Consider the following 16,902-nt stretch of genomic DNA (forward strand, 5'->3'; position numbering starts at 1 on the left):
ATATTGAAATATTTTTAGGTATTTGGTAGATTTTATACATTTAATATATTTTATTTGATATATCTTTATATCTTAGATATATTAAATAAATATATTTATATTAAATATATTAAAACTATTAAAAAATCTTAAATATTCCCAATATCTTAAATATATTTAATATCGAAATAATACGAAATTTGTTAAATATCTAAAATATATCAAAATATAGCAAGAAATATATCCAAATTTATATTTTTAAAATAGATTTTTCAAAATTAAAATATTTAAAATTCAGGGCTCTGAATTGGTGATAAATTAGCACAAAAAATCCTCTTTTTTTCCCAATTTTTTCCATTTTTTCACCATTTTTTTCGCCCTTCAGAGACGCCGACTTCGCGGCAGCCCCAAAATATAAAGAAATAAAAATAAAAGTCGATTTTTAAAATTTTGTTTCGCCCCTAAAATGGCGGATTTTCGCCCACCTGCACTTGTTTATTTTTTTTTTCAGCCCAGAATTGCCCAAAATAGCTCACTTTTGGTTTCGAAAACAGCAAAAAAAGGAGAAGTGGGTTTTTTCCCCAATTCCTCTTTTTTTTATTTTTTTGTTTTTTTGTCGCACAAAAAATATTTTTTTTTTATTTAAAAAAAAAAACCCAACCAGGCGCAACCGGCCTGAAAAACAACACCTGCTTTGGGTGAAAAAATAACATTTTTTGGCACGTAAATGGCCGCTTTGGGTTGAATTCGGGCGGTTTTGGGCAAAGTCGTTTCCCTGAAAGTGTATTTTTTTTTTTAACAAACTTTTTTTTTAACGTAGATGGGGAAAATAGATCTGGGAAAAAAAATAAATTATTTATTTGGTTAATAGGGGATTAATAGGGGATTTATTTGTTTAATAGGGGATTAATAGAGGATGAATAGGGAATTTATTTGTTTAATAGGGGATTGATAGAGGATTAATAGAGAATTTATTTGTTTAATAGGGATTAATAGAGGATTAATAGAGAATTTATTTGTTTAATAGGGGATTAATAGAGGATTAATAGGGAATTTATTTGTTTAATAGGGGATTAATAGAGGATTAATAGAGAATTTATTTGCTTAATAGGGATTAATAGAGGATTAATAGAGAATTTATTTGTTTAATAGGGATTAATAGAGAATTTATTTGTTTTATAGGGGATTAATAGAGGATTAATAGAGAATTTATCTGTTTAATACGGGATTAATAGAGGATTAATAGAGAATTTATCTGTTTAATACGGGATTAATAGAGGATTAATAGAGAATTTATCTGTTTTATAGGGGATTAATAGGGGATTTATTAGTTTTATAGAGGATTAACAGAGCATTAATAGAGAATTTATTAGTTTTATAGGGGATTAATAGAGGATTAATAGGGTATTTATTTGTTTTATAGGGGATTAATAGAGATTTTATTTGTTTAATAGGGGATTAATAGAGCATTAATAGAGAATTTGTTTTATAGGGGATTAATAGAGAACTTATTTGATTAATAGAGGATTAATAGAGGATTAATAGGGAATTTACTTGTTTTATAGGGGATTAATAGAGGACTAATAGAGGATTTATTTGTTTAATTGAGAATTTAATAGAGAAATTTTAATTTAATTAGCGATTTATCGCTAATTTATCTATTTTATATAGCTACATTAATATCGCCATTAATCAGTATTAATAATTTAATAGATAAGAATAAATCTGGCCAATCTATAAAATAATAATAATGTAATTAATTAAATAAGATCGAATCTTGATAACATCAATATTATAATTTCTAGATTATCCATAATTGGGATATTTATTAATTGGCCTATTATCTCTATTAATATACCTACAGTAATAGATTAATAAATTCTATAATTAATCTATTACTATAAAATACATTAATTTATTTAATAATAACTCAATCAAGCCTAATTAGCTCTGATCGATGCCGCCCTTGCTATCTAGAATCGCGGTATTAATACCCAGATATTAATTAATTATTAATTAATATCCCAGGCAAACTGGGCCTCTCGCCCTTGATAAGGGCCGCACTTAATTAATTAACCCCCAGCTAATTATCCGCCAGGCCATTAATTAAGCTCTTGGAGACAGGCAGGAGATTGGCTTCATTAATTAACTCTAATTAATGGTTTTAATTTTTTTTAATGAGGTTTTTTTTGGGGCCGAGAGGCAATTAGGAGTTAATGAGCGGGATTAATTAATTAATTAGGCTGTTAATTACAGGCTGCATGACACCCTGGGGGGGTATTAATGAGGGGCTGGGTTATTAATTAGAGTAATTAGGTTAATTAATCAGAGGGGCATGCTGGGCGGTGGGCATTAATTGCATTAATTAATTGTGTTAATTGCCTGGAGTTGATTGGTACTGGTGGGGTACTGGGGCAGCTATGGGGCAACTGGTTCTGGTCCAGTATGGGGCAACTGGTCCCAGTACCGGGACTGGTCCTGTACTGGTTCTGTAGGAGCAGCTATGGCGTCCTGGTACTGGTCCCAGTACGGATACTGGTCCCATAGGGGCGGCTGTGGGGTGCTGGTACTGGTCCCATACTGGTCCCATAGAGGCAGCTATGGGGCGGCTGTGGGGTGCCGGTACTGGTCCCAGTACGGATACTGGTCCCATACTGGTTCTGTAGAAGCAGCTGTGGGGCGGCTGTGAGGTGCCGGTACTGGTCCCAGTACGGCTACTGGTCCCATACTGGTCCCATAGAGGCAGCTATGGGGCGGCTGTGGGGTGCCGGTACTGGTCCCAGTACGGATACTGGTCCCATACTGGTTCTGTAGAAGCAGCTATGGGGCGGCTGTGAGGTGCCGGTACTGGTCCCAGTACGGCTACTGGTCCCATACTGGTCCCATAGAGGCAGCTATGGGGCGGCTGTGGGGTGCCGGTACTGGTCCCAGTACGGATACTGGTCCCATACTGGTTCTGTAGAAGCAGCTATGGGGCGGCTGTGGGGTGCCGGTACTGGTCCCAGTACAGATACTGGTCCCATACTGGTTCTGTAGAAGCAGCTATGGGGCGGCTGTGGGGTGCCGGTACTGGTCCCAGTACGGATACTGGTCCCATACTGGTTCTGTAGAAGCAGCTATGGGGCGGCTGTGGGGTCCCGGTACTGGTCCCAGTACGGATACTGGTCCCATACTGGTTCTGTAGAAGCAGCTATGGGGCGGCTGTGGGGTGCCGGTACTGGTCCCAGTACAGATACTGGTCCCATACTGGTTCTGTAAAAGCAGCTATGGGGCGGCTGTGAGGTGCCGGTACTGGTCCCAGTATGGCTACTGGTCCCATACTGGTCCCATAGAGGCAGCTATGGGGCGGCTGTGGGGTCCCGGTACTGGTCCCAGTACGGATACTGGTCCCATAGAGGCGGCTGTGGGGTCCCGGTACTGGTCCCAGTACGGATACTGGTCCCATACTGGTTCTGTAGAAGCAGCTATAGGGCGGCTGTGGGGTCCCGGTACTGGTCCCAGCACTGGTCCCATACTGGTCCCATAGAGGCAGCTATGGGGCGGCTGTGGGGTGCCGGTACTGGTCCCAGTACAGATACTGGTCCCATAGAGGCGGCTGTGGGGTGCCGGTACTGGTCCCAGTACGGATACTGGTCCCATACTGGTCCCATAGAGGCAGCTATAGGGCGGCTGTGGGGTCCCGGTACTGGTCCCAGTACAGATACTGGTCCCATACTGGTTCTGTAGAAGCAGCTCTAGGGCGGCTGTGGGGTGCCGGTACTGGTCCCAGTACGGATACTGGTCCCATACTGGTTCTGTAGAAGCAGCTATGGGGCGGCTGTGGGGTGCCGGTACTGGTCCCAGTACGGATACTGGTCCCATAGAGGCGGCTGTGGGGTCCCGGTACTGGTCCCAGTACGGATACTGGTCCCATACTGGTTCTGTAGAAGCAGCTATGGGGCGGCTGTGGGGTCCCGGTACTGGTCCCAGTACGGATACTGGTCCCATAGGGGCGGCTGTGGGGTGCCGGTACTGGTCCCAGTACGGATACTGGTCCCATAGGGGCGGCTGTGGGGTGCCGGTACTGGTCCCAGCACTGGTCCCATACTGGTCCCATAGAGGCAGCTATGGGGCGGCTGTGGGGTGCCGGTACTGGTCCCAGTACGGATACTGGTCCCATACTGGTTCTGTAGAAGCAGCTATGGGGCGGCTGTGGGGTGCCGGTACTGGTCCCAGTAGGGATACTGGTTCCATAGGGGCGGCTGTGGGGTGCCGGTACTGGTCCCAGTACCGGTGCTGGTCCCATACTGGTTCTGTAGAAGCAGCTATGGGGCGGCTGTGGGGTCCCGGTACTGGTCCCAGTACGGATACTGGTCCCATAGGGGCGGCTGTGGGGTGCCGGTACTGGTCCCAGTACGGATACTGGTCCCATAGGGGCGGCTGTGGGGTGCCGGTACTGGTCCCAGCACTGGTCCCATACTGGTCCCATAGAGGCAGCTATGGGGCGGCTGTGGGGTGCCGGTACTGGTCCCAGTACGGATACTGGTCCCATACTGGTCCCATAGAGGCAGCTATGGGGCGGCTGTGGGGTCCCGGTACTGGTCCCAGTACGGATACTGGTCCCATAGGGGCGGCTGTGGGGTGCCGGTACTGGTCCCAGTACGGATACTGGTCCCATAGGGGCGGCTGTGGGGTGCCGGTACTGGTCCCAGCACTGGTCCCATACTGGTCCCATAGAGGCAGCTATGGGGCGGCTGTGGGGTGCCGGTACTGGTCCCAGTACGGATACTGGTCCCATACTGGTTCTGTAGAAGCAGCTATGGGGCGGCTGTGGGGTGCCGGTACTGGTCCCAGTAGGGATACTGGTTCCATAGGGGCGGCTGTGGGGTGCCGGTACTGGTCCCAGTACCGGTGCTGGTCCCATACTGGTTCTGTAGAAGCAGCTATGGGGCGGCTGTGGGGTCCCGGTACTGGTCCCAGTACGGATACTGGTCCCATAGGGGCGGCTGTGGGGTGCCGGTACTGGTCCCAGTACGGATACTGGTCCCATAGGGGCGGCTGTGGGGTGCCGGTACTGGTCCCAGCACTGGTCCCATACTGGTCCCATAGAGGCAGCTATGGGGCGGCTGTGGGGTGCCGGTACTGGTCCCAGTACGGATACTGGTCCCATACTGGTTCTGTAGAAGCAGCTATGGGGCGGCTGTGGGGTGCCGGTACTGGTCCCAGTAGGGATACTGGTTCCATAGGGGCGGCTGTGGGGTGCCGGTACTGGTCCCAGTACCGGTGCTGGTCCCATACTGGTTCTGTAGTAGCAGCTATGGGGCAGCTGTGGGGTCCCAGTACTGGTACTGGTCCCATACTGGTCCTGTAGAGGCAGGTATGGGGTGGCTGTGGGGTGCTGGAACTGGTCCCAGTACAGATACTGGTCCCATAGGGGCAGCTGTGGGGTGCTGGTCCTGGTCCCAGTACTCGTACTGGTCCTGTACTGGTTCTGTAGGAGCAGCTGTGGGGTGCCGGTACTGGTCCCAGTACTGGTACTGGTCCCATACTGGTTTTGCAGAAGCAGCTCTAGGGTGGCTGTGGGCTCCCGGTACTGGTCCCAGTATGGATACTGGTCCCATAGGGGCAGCTGTGGGGTACCGGTACTGGTCCTGTAGAGGCACCTATGGGGCAGCTGTGGGGCACCAGTGCTGGTACTGGTCCTGTACTGGTTCTGTAGGAGCAGCTGTGGGGTGCTGGTACTGGTCCCAGTACTCGTACTGGTCCTGTACTGGTTCTGTAGGGGCAGCTGTGGGGTTCCAGTACTGGTACTGGTCCTGTACTGGTCCAGTACTGGTTCTGTAGGAGCAGCTGTGGGGTGCTGGTGCTGGTCCCAGTACTGGTACTGGTCCTGTACTGGTCCCCTAGGGACAGCTGTGGGGTGCTGGTACTGGTCCCAGTACCGGTACTGGTCATGTAGAAGCAGCTATGGGGCAGCCATGGGTTGCCAGTACTGGTCCCAGTACTGGTACTGGTCCTGTAGAGGCACCTATGGGGCAGCTGTGGGGCACCAGTGCTGGTACTGGTCCTGTACTGGTTCTGTAGGAGCAGCTGTGAGGTGCTGGTACTGGTCCCAGTACTCGTACTGGTCCTGTACTGGTTCTGTAGGAGCAGCTATGGGGTCCCGGTACTGGTCCCATACTGGTCCCATAGGGGCGGCTGTGGGGTGCCGGTACTGGTCCCAGTACCGGTACTGGTCCCATACTGGTTCTGTAGAAGCAGCTATGGGGCGGCTGTGGGGTGCTGGTACTGGTCCCAGTACCGATACTGGTCCTGTACTGGTTCTGTAGGAGCAGCTGTGGGGTGCCAGTACTGGTCCCAGTACAGATACTGGTCCCATAGGGGCGGCTGTGGGGTGCTGGTACTGGTCCCAGTACCGGTACTGGTCATGTAGAAGCAGCTATGGGGCAGCCATGGGTTGCCAGTACTGGTCCCAGTACTCGTACTGGTTCCGTGGGGGCACCTATGGGGATCTGATGCTGGTCCCATACTGGTTCTGTAGTAGTTATGGGGTGCTTTACTGGTCCCAGTACCGGTACTGGTCCCATAGAAGCAGCTATGGGCGGCCGTGGGGTCCAGTACTGGTCCCAGTACCGATACTGGTCCTGTACTGGTCCCGTAGAGGCAGCTGTGGGGTCCAGTACTGGTCCCAGTACCGATACTGGTCCTGTAGAAGCAGCTGGGGGGCGGCCGCGGGCTTTTGCACCAAAATTGGGGATTTCTGCCCCAAAATTGCAAATTTGGCACCGAAATTGGGGAATTTTGCTCAAAATTGCAAATTTTGCACCAAAAATTGGCGGGTTTTGCCCCAAAATGGCGGGTTTTGCCCCAAAATGGCGGGTTTTGCTCGTGCACGGGGTGAATTTTGGCTGCTTTGGACCTTTTTTTTTGAGTTTCTGGGGATTTTGGGGGGGAGTTTTTGGCATTTTGGGGGCGTTTTTGGGGAGTTTTGGGCGTTTTTGGGGAGTTTTGGGCGTTTTGGGGGAGTTTTGGGCGTTTTTGGGGAGTTTTTGGGCGTTTCTTGGGAGTTTTTTGGGAGTTTTTGGCTTTTTTGGGGAGTTTTTGGCATTTTTTGGGCGTTTTTGGGGAGTTTTTGGCGTTTCTTGGGAGTTTTTGTGGGTGTTTTTGGCGGTTTTGGGGAGTTTTTGGCTTTTTTTGGGAGTTTTTGGCATTTTTTTGGGCGTTTTTTGGGAGTTTTTGGCATTTTTTTGGCATTTTTTGGGAGTTTTTGGCGTTTTTTGGGAGTTTTTGGCGTTTTTTGGGCGGTTTTGGCTTTTTTGGGCGTTTTTTTGGGAGTTTTTGGCGTTTTTTGGGCATTTTTGGGGAGTTTTTGGCTTTTTTTTTGTAGAATTTGGTGTTTTTGGGGAGTTTTTGGCGTTTTGGGGGCGTTTTTGGGCGGTTTTGGGGAGTTTTTGGCGGGTTTTGGGCGTTTTTGGGGAGTTTTTGGCATTTTTGGGGATTCTTTGGCGGTTTTTTGGGAGTTTTTGGGGAGTTTTGGGGGCGTTTTGGGGGAGTTTTGGGCGTTTCTGGGGAGTTTTGGGCGTTTTTGGGGAGTTTCTGGGGAGTTTCGGGGAGTTTTTGGCATTTCTGAGGAGTTTCTGGGGAGTTTTTGTGGCGTTTTTTGGAGTTTCCGGGGAGTTTGGGGGAGTTTTCGGCATTTCTGGAGAGTTTCTTGGGAGTTCTTCGCATTTCTGGGGTGGTTTTTTGGGGAGTTTTTGGCATTTCTTGGGAGTTTTTGTGGCATTTTTGGCGTTTCCGGAGAGTTTCTTGGGAGTTTTTGGCGTTTCTGCAGAGTTTCTTGGGAATTTTTGGCGTTTCTGCAGAGTTTCTTGGGAATTTTTGGCGTTTCTGGGGAGTTTCTTGGGAATTTTTGGCGTTTCCGGGGAGCTTCTTGGTGTTCTTTCGGCGTTTTTGGCCCTTCTTGTGCCGTTTTTGGGGGTAGCTCGGCGCGTTTTCGCGTTCTCTCGCCCCGCCCGCGCCCGCCGCCTCCCTCGCCCCTAACTCTTCTCCCCCCCCGCCCTCCTCCCCGCCCTCCCCAGAGGGTCCCCAGCCCCCCAGCCTCTTCCCGCTGGTCCCCTGCGGCGCCGGCGCCACCGCCCCGCGAGACCTCTACTCGGTGGGTTGCGTGGCCTTGGCCTTCCTCCCCGACCGCCTCGCCTTCGCCTGGACCGACCGCGCCAACCGCAGCGTCGCCTCCCGCGGCGGGACGGTGGCCGACTTCTCCCCCGTCCCCGCCGCCGGCCGCTACGTCGCCGCCAGCCGCATCGCTTTCCCCGCGGCCGACGGGAAGAGCCTGCAGCCCTTCTACTGCCAAGCCACCCATTCCGCCGGGAATGCCGTCGTGAAGGTGTCCAATCCCGGTGAGTTGAGCCCCTTCCGGGGAGTTTTTGGGGGTTTTTGGGTTTTTTTTTTTTTCCCCTGGGATCTGGTGTCCGTCCCGCCCTGAGCATCCTTTCCCTGCGTCCCAGTGCTGCCCCATCCTTCCCAGAGCATCCCAGTATTGCATCCCAGTGCATCCTCCTCGGAGCATCCCAGTGCTGCCGCAGCCTTCCCAGGGCATCCCAGTATTGCATCCCACTGCATCCCAGTTTTGCATCCCAGTGCCACTGCATCCCAGTATTGCATCCTGGACCATCCCAGTGCCACTGCATCCCAGTATTGCATCCCAGAGCATCCCAGTTTTGCATCCCAGTGCCACTGCATCTCAGTGCATCCCAGTATTGCATTCCAGTGCATCCCAGTGCCGCTGCATCCCAGTATTGCATCCCAGTGCATCCCAGTATTGCATCCCGGTGCCACTGCATCCCAGTATTGCATCCCAGTGCATCCCAGTATTGCATCCTGGTGCCACTGCATCCCAGTATTGCATCCCAGTGTATCCCAGTGCTGGATCCCGGTGCCACTGCATCCCAGTATTGCATCCCAGTGCATCCCAGTGCTGCATCCCGGTGCCGCTGCATCCCAGTATTGCATCCCAGTGCATCCCAGTGCTGCATCCCGGTGCCGCTGCATCCCAGTATTGCATCCCAGTGTATCCCAGTGCTGCATCCCGGTGCCGCTGCATCCCAGTATTGCATCCCGGTGCATCCCAGTGCTGCATCCCGGTGCCGCTGCATCCCAGTATTGCATCCCAGTGTATCCCAGTGCTGCATCCCAGTGTATCCCAGTGCTGCCACATCCCAGACCACTTTTTGGTTTTGTTTTGGGGGTGGGATTTTTGTTTTTTGGGGGTGGTTTTGGGGATTTGGGGGATTTTTTGGGAGAAGGGGGCAAGACCCCCCACCCCGCTCACCCCCTCCCCCCCCCCACCAGGCTCCAGCGTCCCCCCGTTCTCCATCGTCACCCTCCACCCCCCGTCCCGCGAGGAATTCGAAGGCCCCTTCCGCAACTCCAGCCTCCTCTGCCAAATCCGGCGCAACCGCCCCTCCCCGCCCCCCGCCATTCGCTGGCTGAAGAACGGCCTCCCCCTCCTGGAGGGGGTGACGACGGAAACGGGGACGCCGACCAATCAGGAGGGGGTCTACGTCACCAGCAGCTGGGCCGGAGTCACCGAAGCCGAGTGGGACGCTGGCACCGCCTACACCTGCGAAGCCGACGGCGAGTTGCGGAACGCCAGCAAAGCGTTGGAGTGCGGCTGTAAGGGCGCGGGATTTTAAATGTTGAAAAATTTTAAATTTAATTTTTGACATTTGACATTTGAAAGACTGAAATTCTGAAATGCTGACATTTGAAATTCTGAAATTCTGAAAGACTGAAATTCTGAAAGACTGAACTTTGACATTTGACACTTGAAATTCTGAAATTCTGACATTTTACATTTGGCATTTGAAAGACTGAAATTCTGACATTTGAAATTCTGAAATTCGGCATTTTACATTTGAAATTCGGCATTTGAAAGACTGAAATACGGAAATTTGACATTTGACATTTGAAAGACTGAAATTTGACATTTGAAAGACTGAAATTTGACATTTGAAATTCTGAAATTCTGAAAGACTGAAATTCTGAAAGACTGAAATTCTGAAAGACTGAAATTTGGCATTTTACATTTGAAATTTGGCATTTGAAAGACTGAAATACGGAAATTTGACATTTGAAAGACTGAAATTTGACATTTGAAAGACTGAAATTTGACATTTGAAAGACTGAAATTTGACATTTGAAAGACTGAAATTTGACATTTGAAATTCTGAAATTTGACATTTGAAAGACTGAAATTTGACATTTGAAAGACTGAAATTTGACATTTGAAATTCTGAAATTTGACATTTGAAATTCTGAAATTTGACATTTGAAATTCTGAAATTTGACATTTGAAAGACTGAAATTTGACATTTGACACTTGAAAGACTGAAATTTGGCATTTTACATTTGAAATTTGGCATTTTACATTTGAAATTTGGCATTTTACATTTGAAATTTGGCATTTGAAAGACTGAAATATGGAAATTCTGAAATTTGACATTTGAAAGACTGAAATTTGACACTTCAAATTCTGAAATTCGGCATTTGAAATTCGGCATTTGAAATTCGGCATTTGAAATTCGGCATTTGAAATTCGGCATTTGAAATTCGGCATTTGAAATTCGGCATTTGAAATTCGGCAAGACTGAAATTCTGAAAGACTGAAATTCTGAAAGACTGAAATTCTGAAAGACTGAAATTCTGACATCTGACATTCTGAAATTCTGAAATTTGACATTTGACATTCTGAAATTCTGAAATTTGACATTTGACATTCTGAAATTCTGAAATTTTAAAGTTTACGTCTTAAATTTTCCGTTTCTTCTGTGAAATCGCCCCAAAATGCTCACCGCAAACGTTTCTCCTAGACGCCCCCGACAGCAACGACGAGGAAATCGCCGTGACGACGGTGCCGCCGTCCTTCGCCGACATGTTCTGGGAGAAGACGGCCAAGCTGACCTGCAAGGTGACCAACCTGCCGGCCACCGAAGGTTTGGAGGTCTCCTGGCGGAAAGCGAGCGGCGAGAAATTGGAGACGCGGGTGTCGTCGCCCGTCTTGCAGAGCAACAGGCTCTTGACCGTCGAAGGGGTGGCCGACGTCTCTGTCAAGGATTGGGACAAGGGGGAGGTCTACACCTGCAAGGTCAGCCACCCCGAGCTCCTCTTCCCCGCCGAGGTCGAGCTGCAGAAGGAGAGCGGTGAGTTTTGGAGGATTTAAAAAAAATTACAAAAAAAAAAAAATTGGAGGGGGAAACGGGCGCGATTGCATCGAGGGTTTGGCAAATTTGGAAAGAAATGGGGCGGTTGCAGCGAGATTTTTGGAAATTTGGGGAAAATTGGTGCGATTGCATGGACATTTTTGGAAATTTGAGGAAAATTGGTGCAGTTGCATCGACATTTTTGGAAATTTGAGGAAAATTGGTGCGATTGCATTGAGATTTTTACAAATTTGGAAGAAAATGGGGAAGTTGTATTGAGATTTTTGGAAATTTGGGGCAAATTGGTGCGTTTGCATCAACATTTTTGGAAATTTGGAAGGAAATGGGGCAGTTGCATCGACATTTTTGGAAATTTGAGGAAAATTGGTGCGGTTGCGTCTAAATTTTTGGAAATTTGGGGAAAATTGGTGCGATTGCATTGAGATTTTTTGCAAATTTGGAAGAAAATGGGGAAATTGTAAAGAGATTTTTGGAAATTTGAGGAAAATTGATGCGATTGCATTGAGATTTTCGCAAATTTGGAAGGAAATGGGGCAGTTGCGTCTAAATTTTTGGAAATTTGGGGAAAATTGGTGCGATTGCATTGAGATTTTTGCAAATTTGGAAGAAAATGGGGAAATTGTAAAGAGATTTTTGGAAATTTGGGGGAAATTGGTGCGTTTGCATCAACATTTTTTGAATTTTGGAAGGAAATGGGGCAGTTGCATCGACATTTTTGGAAATTTGAGGAAAATTGGTGCGGTTGCGTCTAAATTTTTGGAAATTTGGGGAAAATTGGTGCGATTGCATTGAGATTTTTGCAAATTTGGAAGAAAATGGGGAAATTGTAAAGAGATTTTTGGAAATTTGAGGAAAATTGGTGCGATTGCATTGAGATTTTCGCAAATTTGGAAGGAAATGGGGCAGTTGCGTCTAAATTTTTGGAAATTTGAGGAAAATTGGTGCGATTGCATCGGCATTTTTGGAAATTTGGAGGAAAATGGGAGAAATTGTATTGAGATTTTTGGAAATTTGGGGAAAATTGGTGCGATTCCATAGAAATTTTGGGAAATTTCGGAAAACTGGGTGCAATTACCTTGACTTTTTTGGAAATTTGGGGGAAAATTGGTGCGATTCCATAGAAATTTTTGGAAATTTCAGAAAAAGTGGTGCAATTACCTCAACTTTTTTGGAAATTTGGGGGAAAATTGGTGTGATTCCGTAGAAATTTTTGGAAATTTCAGAAAAAGTGGTGCGATCACCTCGACTTTTTTTGAAATTTGGGGAAAACCGGGCGCGACTCCACCCGAGGGCCGCCACCGCCATGTTTCTTTTCCAAATTCTGCGCCCTCGCCGCGGCGGGTCGCCCCGTTTCCTCCCGAAACCCCTCGGCCAACCGCCCCCCTCCTCCCGCCATCTTTTCAGCCCGCTCCGCCAAAGCGCCCTCGGTCTACGTCTTCGCGCCGCCGCCGGAGCAGCTGTCCCTGCGCGAGTCGGCCACCCTGACCTGCCTGGTGAAGGGCTTCAACCCCCCCGACCTCTTCGTCCGCTGGCTGCGCAACGGCGAGCCGCTCCCCGCCGCCGACTACGTCACGCTGCCGCCCGCCGCCGAAAAGCCCGCCCCCGCCGCCGCCCCCGCCGCCTTCTTCACCTACAGCACGCTGACGGTGAGCGGCGAGGACTGGGGGGCCGGCAACGTCTTCACCTGCCTGGTGGGGCACCCCCAGCTGCCGCTGCAGCTGGTGCAGAAGTCGGTGGACAAGGCCTCGGGTAAACCCACCGCCGTCAACGTCTCGCTCGTCCTCTCCGACGCCGCCAGCGCCTGCTACTGACCTTCCCCCCCGCCCCCCCTCTGCCTCTTTTATTTTTTATTTTATTTTTACTTTAATTTTTCCATTTTTTAAATTTTTCTTTTCTTAATTTTCGTTTTCTTAAATTTTAATTTTCGTTTTCTTAAATTTTAATTTTCGTTTTCTTAAATTTTAATTTTTGTTTTCTTAATTTTTAATTTTTGTTTTCTTAATTTTTAATTTTTGTTTTCTTAAATTTTAATTTTCGTTTTCTTAAATTTTAATTTTTGTTTTCTTAATTTTTAATTTTCGTTTCCTTATTTTTTAATTTTCATTTTTTCTTTTCCTTTTTTATTTTCTTTTCCTCTTTTTCATTTTATTTTTCCTTTTTCGTTTGATTTTTCCTTTTTCGTTTGATTTTTCCTTTTTTGTTTCTTCTTTCTAAATTCTATTTTCTCCTTTTATTTTATTTTTCCTTTCTAATTTTTTTCCTTTTTTATTTTTCCTTTCCTAAATTTTTTCTCGTTTTTTTCTTTTTTTAATTTTCTTTTTCCTTTTTAAACTTTTTTCTTCTTTCCCTTTTTTATTTTATTTTTCCTTTTTAAATTTTTTTCTTTTTTTCCCTTTTTTATTTTTCCTTTTATTTTTTCTTTGCCTTCTTCATTTTCTTCTTTTCCTTTTTTTTTTTTTTCCCCCACCCTTCCCACCTTTCCCAACCCCCTTGGAATTTTCTGAAAAACCTCACAAAAAAAAAAAAAACGGCAATAAAATCAATTTTTTGATGGAACACGAGCGCCGCCGCGCCCAATCTTTTGCGTCGGGGTCGGGGCGGGGCAGGGGGGACGTTTTGGCACTGCATTCCCGGGTGTTTTTGGGGTGAAATTTGGGGTTTTTGGTGTTTTGGGGGTGAATTTCTGATTTTTTTGGGTGGATTTTTGGGTTTTTTTTTTTTTTCATTAAAAATTGGGAGGAGCTTGGTTTTTCTGGGAGGGTTCTAGGTCCTGGCTGCCGGCCGGCGTCGCACGGCCTCGTGCGAGCGGCGTCCTCGTGCGAGCGGCTGCGTCCTCGTGCGAGCGGCTGTGCCCTCTTGCACCGTTCTCTTGCGCGCATCCTCGTGCGAGCTGCATCCTCGTGCGAGCTTCTCTGTCCTCGTGCACGCACCCTCCGCTTGCTGCGTCCTCGTGCGTCATCCTCGTGCGAGCTTCTCTGTCCTCGTGCGAGCTTCTCTGTCCTCGTGCACGCACCCTCTACTTGCTCCGTCCTCGTGCGAGCTCCGTCCTCGTGCACGCACCTTCTGCTTGCTCCGTCCTCGTGCGAGCTTCATCCTCGTGCGAGCTGCTCTGTCCTCGTGCGCGCATCCTCTACTTGCTCTGTCCTCGTGCGAGCGTCGTCCTCGTGCGAGCTTCTCCGTCCTCTTGCCGCGTCCTCTCGCACGCTCCTCGTGCGCCGCCGTTTGCACGTCCTCGTGCACGCCGCCCTTGCCGGCAGCCCCCCTTTTTATTTTTTTTTTTTATTTCCCTCTCCCCAAATCCTGCAAAATTTGCAACATTTCCCCCAAAAAATGGGGAAATTTGCCCCACGCCGGCCCTCCCGCCAAAATTTTGGGTCAAAAAGCGGCAATTTTGGGGCACAAACTCTGGGTTTTGGGGTGCAAACCTCGATTTTGAGGCGCGCACCTCAGATTTTGGGGTGCAAGCACCAGATTTTGGGGTTGAAGCCCAGATTTTGGGGTAAAACTCCCAGATTTTGGGGTGTGCACCTTGAATTTTGGGGTACAAACCCAGATTTTGGGGCACGAATCTGAAGTTTTGGGGCACAAATCCAAATTTTTGAGGAATGTAACTCAGATTTTGGGGTACAAATCTAGATTTTGGGGTGCAAACCCAAATTTTTGGGGTGCAAATCCAAATTTTTGAGGCACTTAACCCAGATTTTTGGGGTGCAAACCCAGATTTTTGGGGTACAAACCCAGATTTTGGGGTACAAATCTGAATTTTTGAGGCATGTAACCCAGATTTTGGGGTACAAACTCAAATTTTGGGGCAGAAACCCAGATTTTGGGTTACAAATCCAAATTTCTGAGGCTTGTAACCCAGATTTTGGGGTACAAATCTGAATTTTTGAGGCATGTAACCCAGATTTTTGGGTACAAATCCAAATTTCTGAGGCTTGTAACCCAGATTTTGGGGTACAAATCTGAATTTTTGAGGCTTGTAACCCAGATTTTGGGTTACAAATCCAAATTTCTGAGGCACGTAACCCAGATTTTGGGGTACAAATCCAAATTTTGGGGGTACAAACCCAGATTTTGGGGTACAAATCCAAATTTCTGAGGCTTGTAACCCAGATTTTGGGGTACAAATCCAAATTTCTGAGGCACGTAACCCAGATTTTGGGGGTACAAATCCAAATTTTGGGGGTACAAAACCAGATTTTGGGGTACAAATCCAAATTTCTGAGGCACGTAACTCAGATTTTGGGGTACAAATCTGAATTTTTGAGGCATGTAACCCAGATTTTGGGCTACAAACTCAAATTTTGGGGCAGAAACCCAGATTTTGGGGTACAAATCCAAGTTTCTGAGGCACGTAACCCAGATTTTGGGGTACAAATCCAGATTTTGGGCTACAAACTCAAATTTTTGGGGCAGAAACCCAGATTTTTGGGTACAAATCTGAATTTTTGGGGCACAAATCCAAAATTTGGAGGCATGTAACCCAGATTTTGGGGTACAAATCCAAATTTTTTGGGGAGAAACCCAGATTTTGGGGTACAAATCTGAATTTTCGGGGTACAAATCTGAATTTTTGAGGCATGTAGCCAGATTTTGGGGCAGAAACCCAGATTTTGGGGTATGAATCCAAATTTTTGAGGCATCTGACCCAGATTTTGGGGTACAAACCCAGATTTTTGGGGCAGAAACCCAGATTTTTCTGGTACGAACCCAGATTTCGGGGTACAAGTCCAAATGTTTGGGGTACAAACCGAGATTTTTGAGGGGCACAGCCCAGATTTTGGGGCGCATCCCCCCAATTTTGGGCTCCACGTCCCCCCCGTCGCTTGCCGAGCGGCCCCCGAATGCAGTGCCGGTCCCCCCCACCCCGGTGACCCCCGCACCCCAACCTCCCAAACGGCCCCAAATCCCCCCAAAACGGGCGCCCCCCCCCCCCCCGTCCCCCCTCCCTTTGCGCACCCAAGGGTGCTCCCCCCGGCTCGGTGACGACGCTAACAAATATTTTTTTTTTTCCGTGTTTTTTTGTCCCCTTCGCCCCAAAGCCTTCCTCGACGGCTTCACGGAGGCGGAGGAGGAAGACCTCAACAACCTCTGGGCGACGGCCTCGACCTTCATCGTCCTCTTCGTCCTCAGCCTCTTCTACAGCGCCACGGTCACCTTGATCAAGGTACGGGGCTCCCCTCTCCTCCTTCCCACAAATCCCTATTTTTTCCCCCAAATCCCTATTTTTTTTTTCCTTAAATCCCTATTTTATTCCCCAAAACCCAATTTTCCCCCCCATTTTTGACAAATCGTTGGGGGTTTTCCCCAAATCCTTACCAAAAATCCCTATTTTCCCCCCAATCCTTACCAAAAATCCCAATTTCCTCCCAATCTTTACTAAAAATCCCAATTTTTCCCCAAATCCTTACCGAAAATCCCAATTTTTCCCCCAATCCTTACCAAAACTCCCAATTTTCCCCCAATCCCTACCAAAAATCCCAACTTTTCCCGAGTCCTTACAAAAAAATCCCTATTTTCCCCCGAATCCCTACCAAAAATCCCTATTTTTCCCCCAATCCTTACCAAAAATCTCAATTTCCTCCCAATCTTTACTAAAAATCCCAATTTTTCCCCAAATCCTTACCAAAAATCTCTATTTTCCCCCAATCCTTCCCAAAAATCCCAGTTTTCCCCCAATCCCTACCAAAAATCCCAATTTTTCCCAAGTCCTTACAAA

General features: G+C 47.7%; 1 gene segment (V, D, J or C); it reads left to right on the forward strand.

The window, feature by feature from the left end:
* LOC147596867 (Ig mu chain C region-like) overlaps positions 1–16,902 on the forward strand; it is a 94,104-nt gene that overhangs the window by 65,520 nt on the left and 11,682 nt on the right. Inside the window, 4 exon segments of the C gene segment in view lie at positions 8,037–8,357; positions 9,310–9,633; positions 10,830–11,159; positions 12,585–12,957. Coding sequence covers positions 8,037–8,357; positions 9,310–9,633; positions 10,830–11,159; positions 12,585–12,957 — 1,348 coding nt within the window.

This window comes from Chlamydotis macqueenii, chromosome 35, assembly GCF_036417535.1.
Source record: "Chlamydotis macqueenii isolate bChlMac1 chromosome 35, bChlMac1.mat, whole genome shotgun sequence".
NCBI lineage: Eukaryota > Metazoa > Chordata > Aves > Otidiformes > Otididae > Chlamydotis > Chlamydotis macqueenii.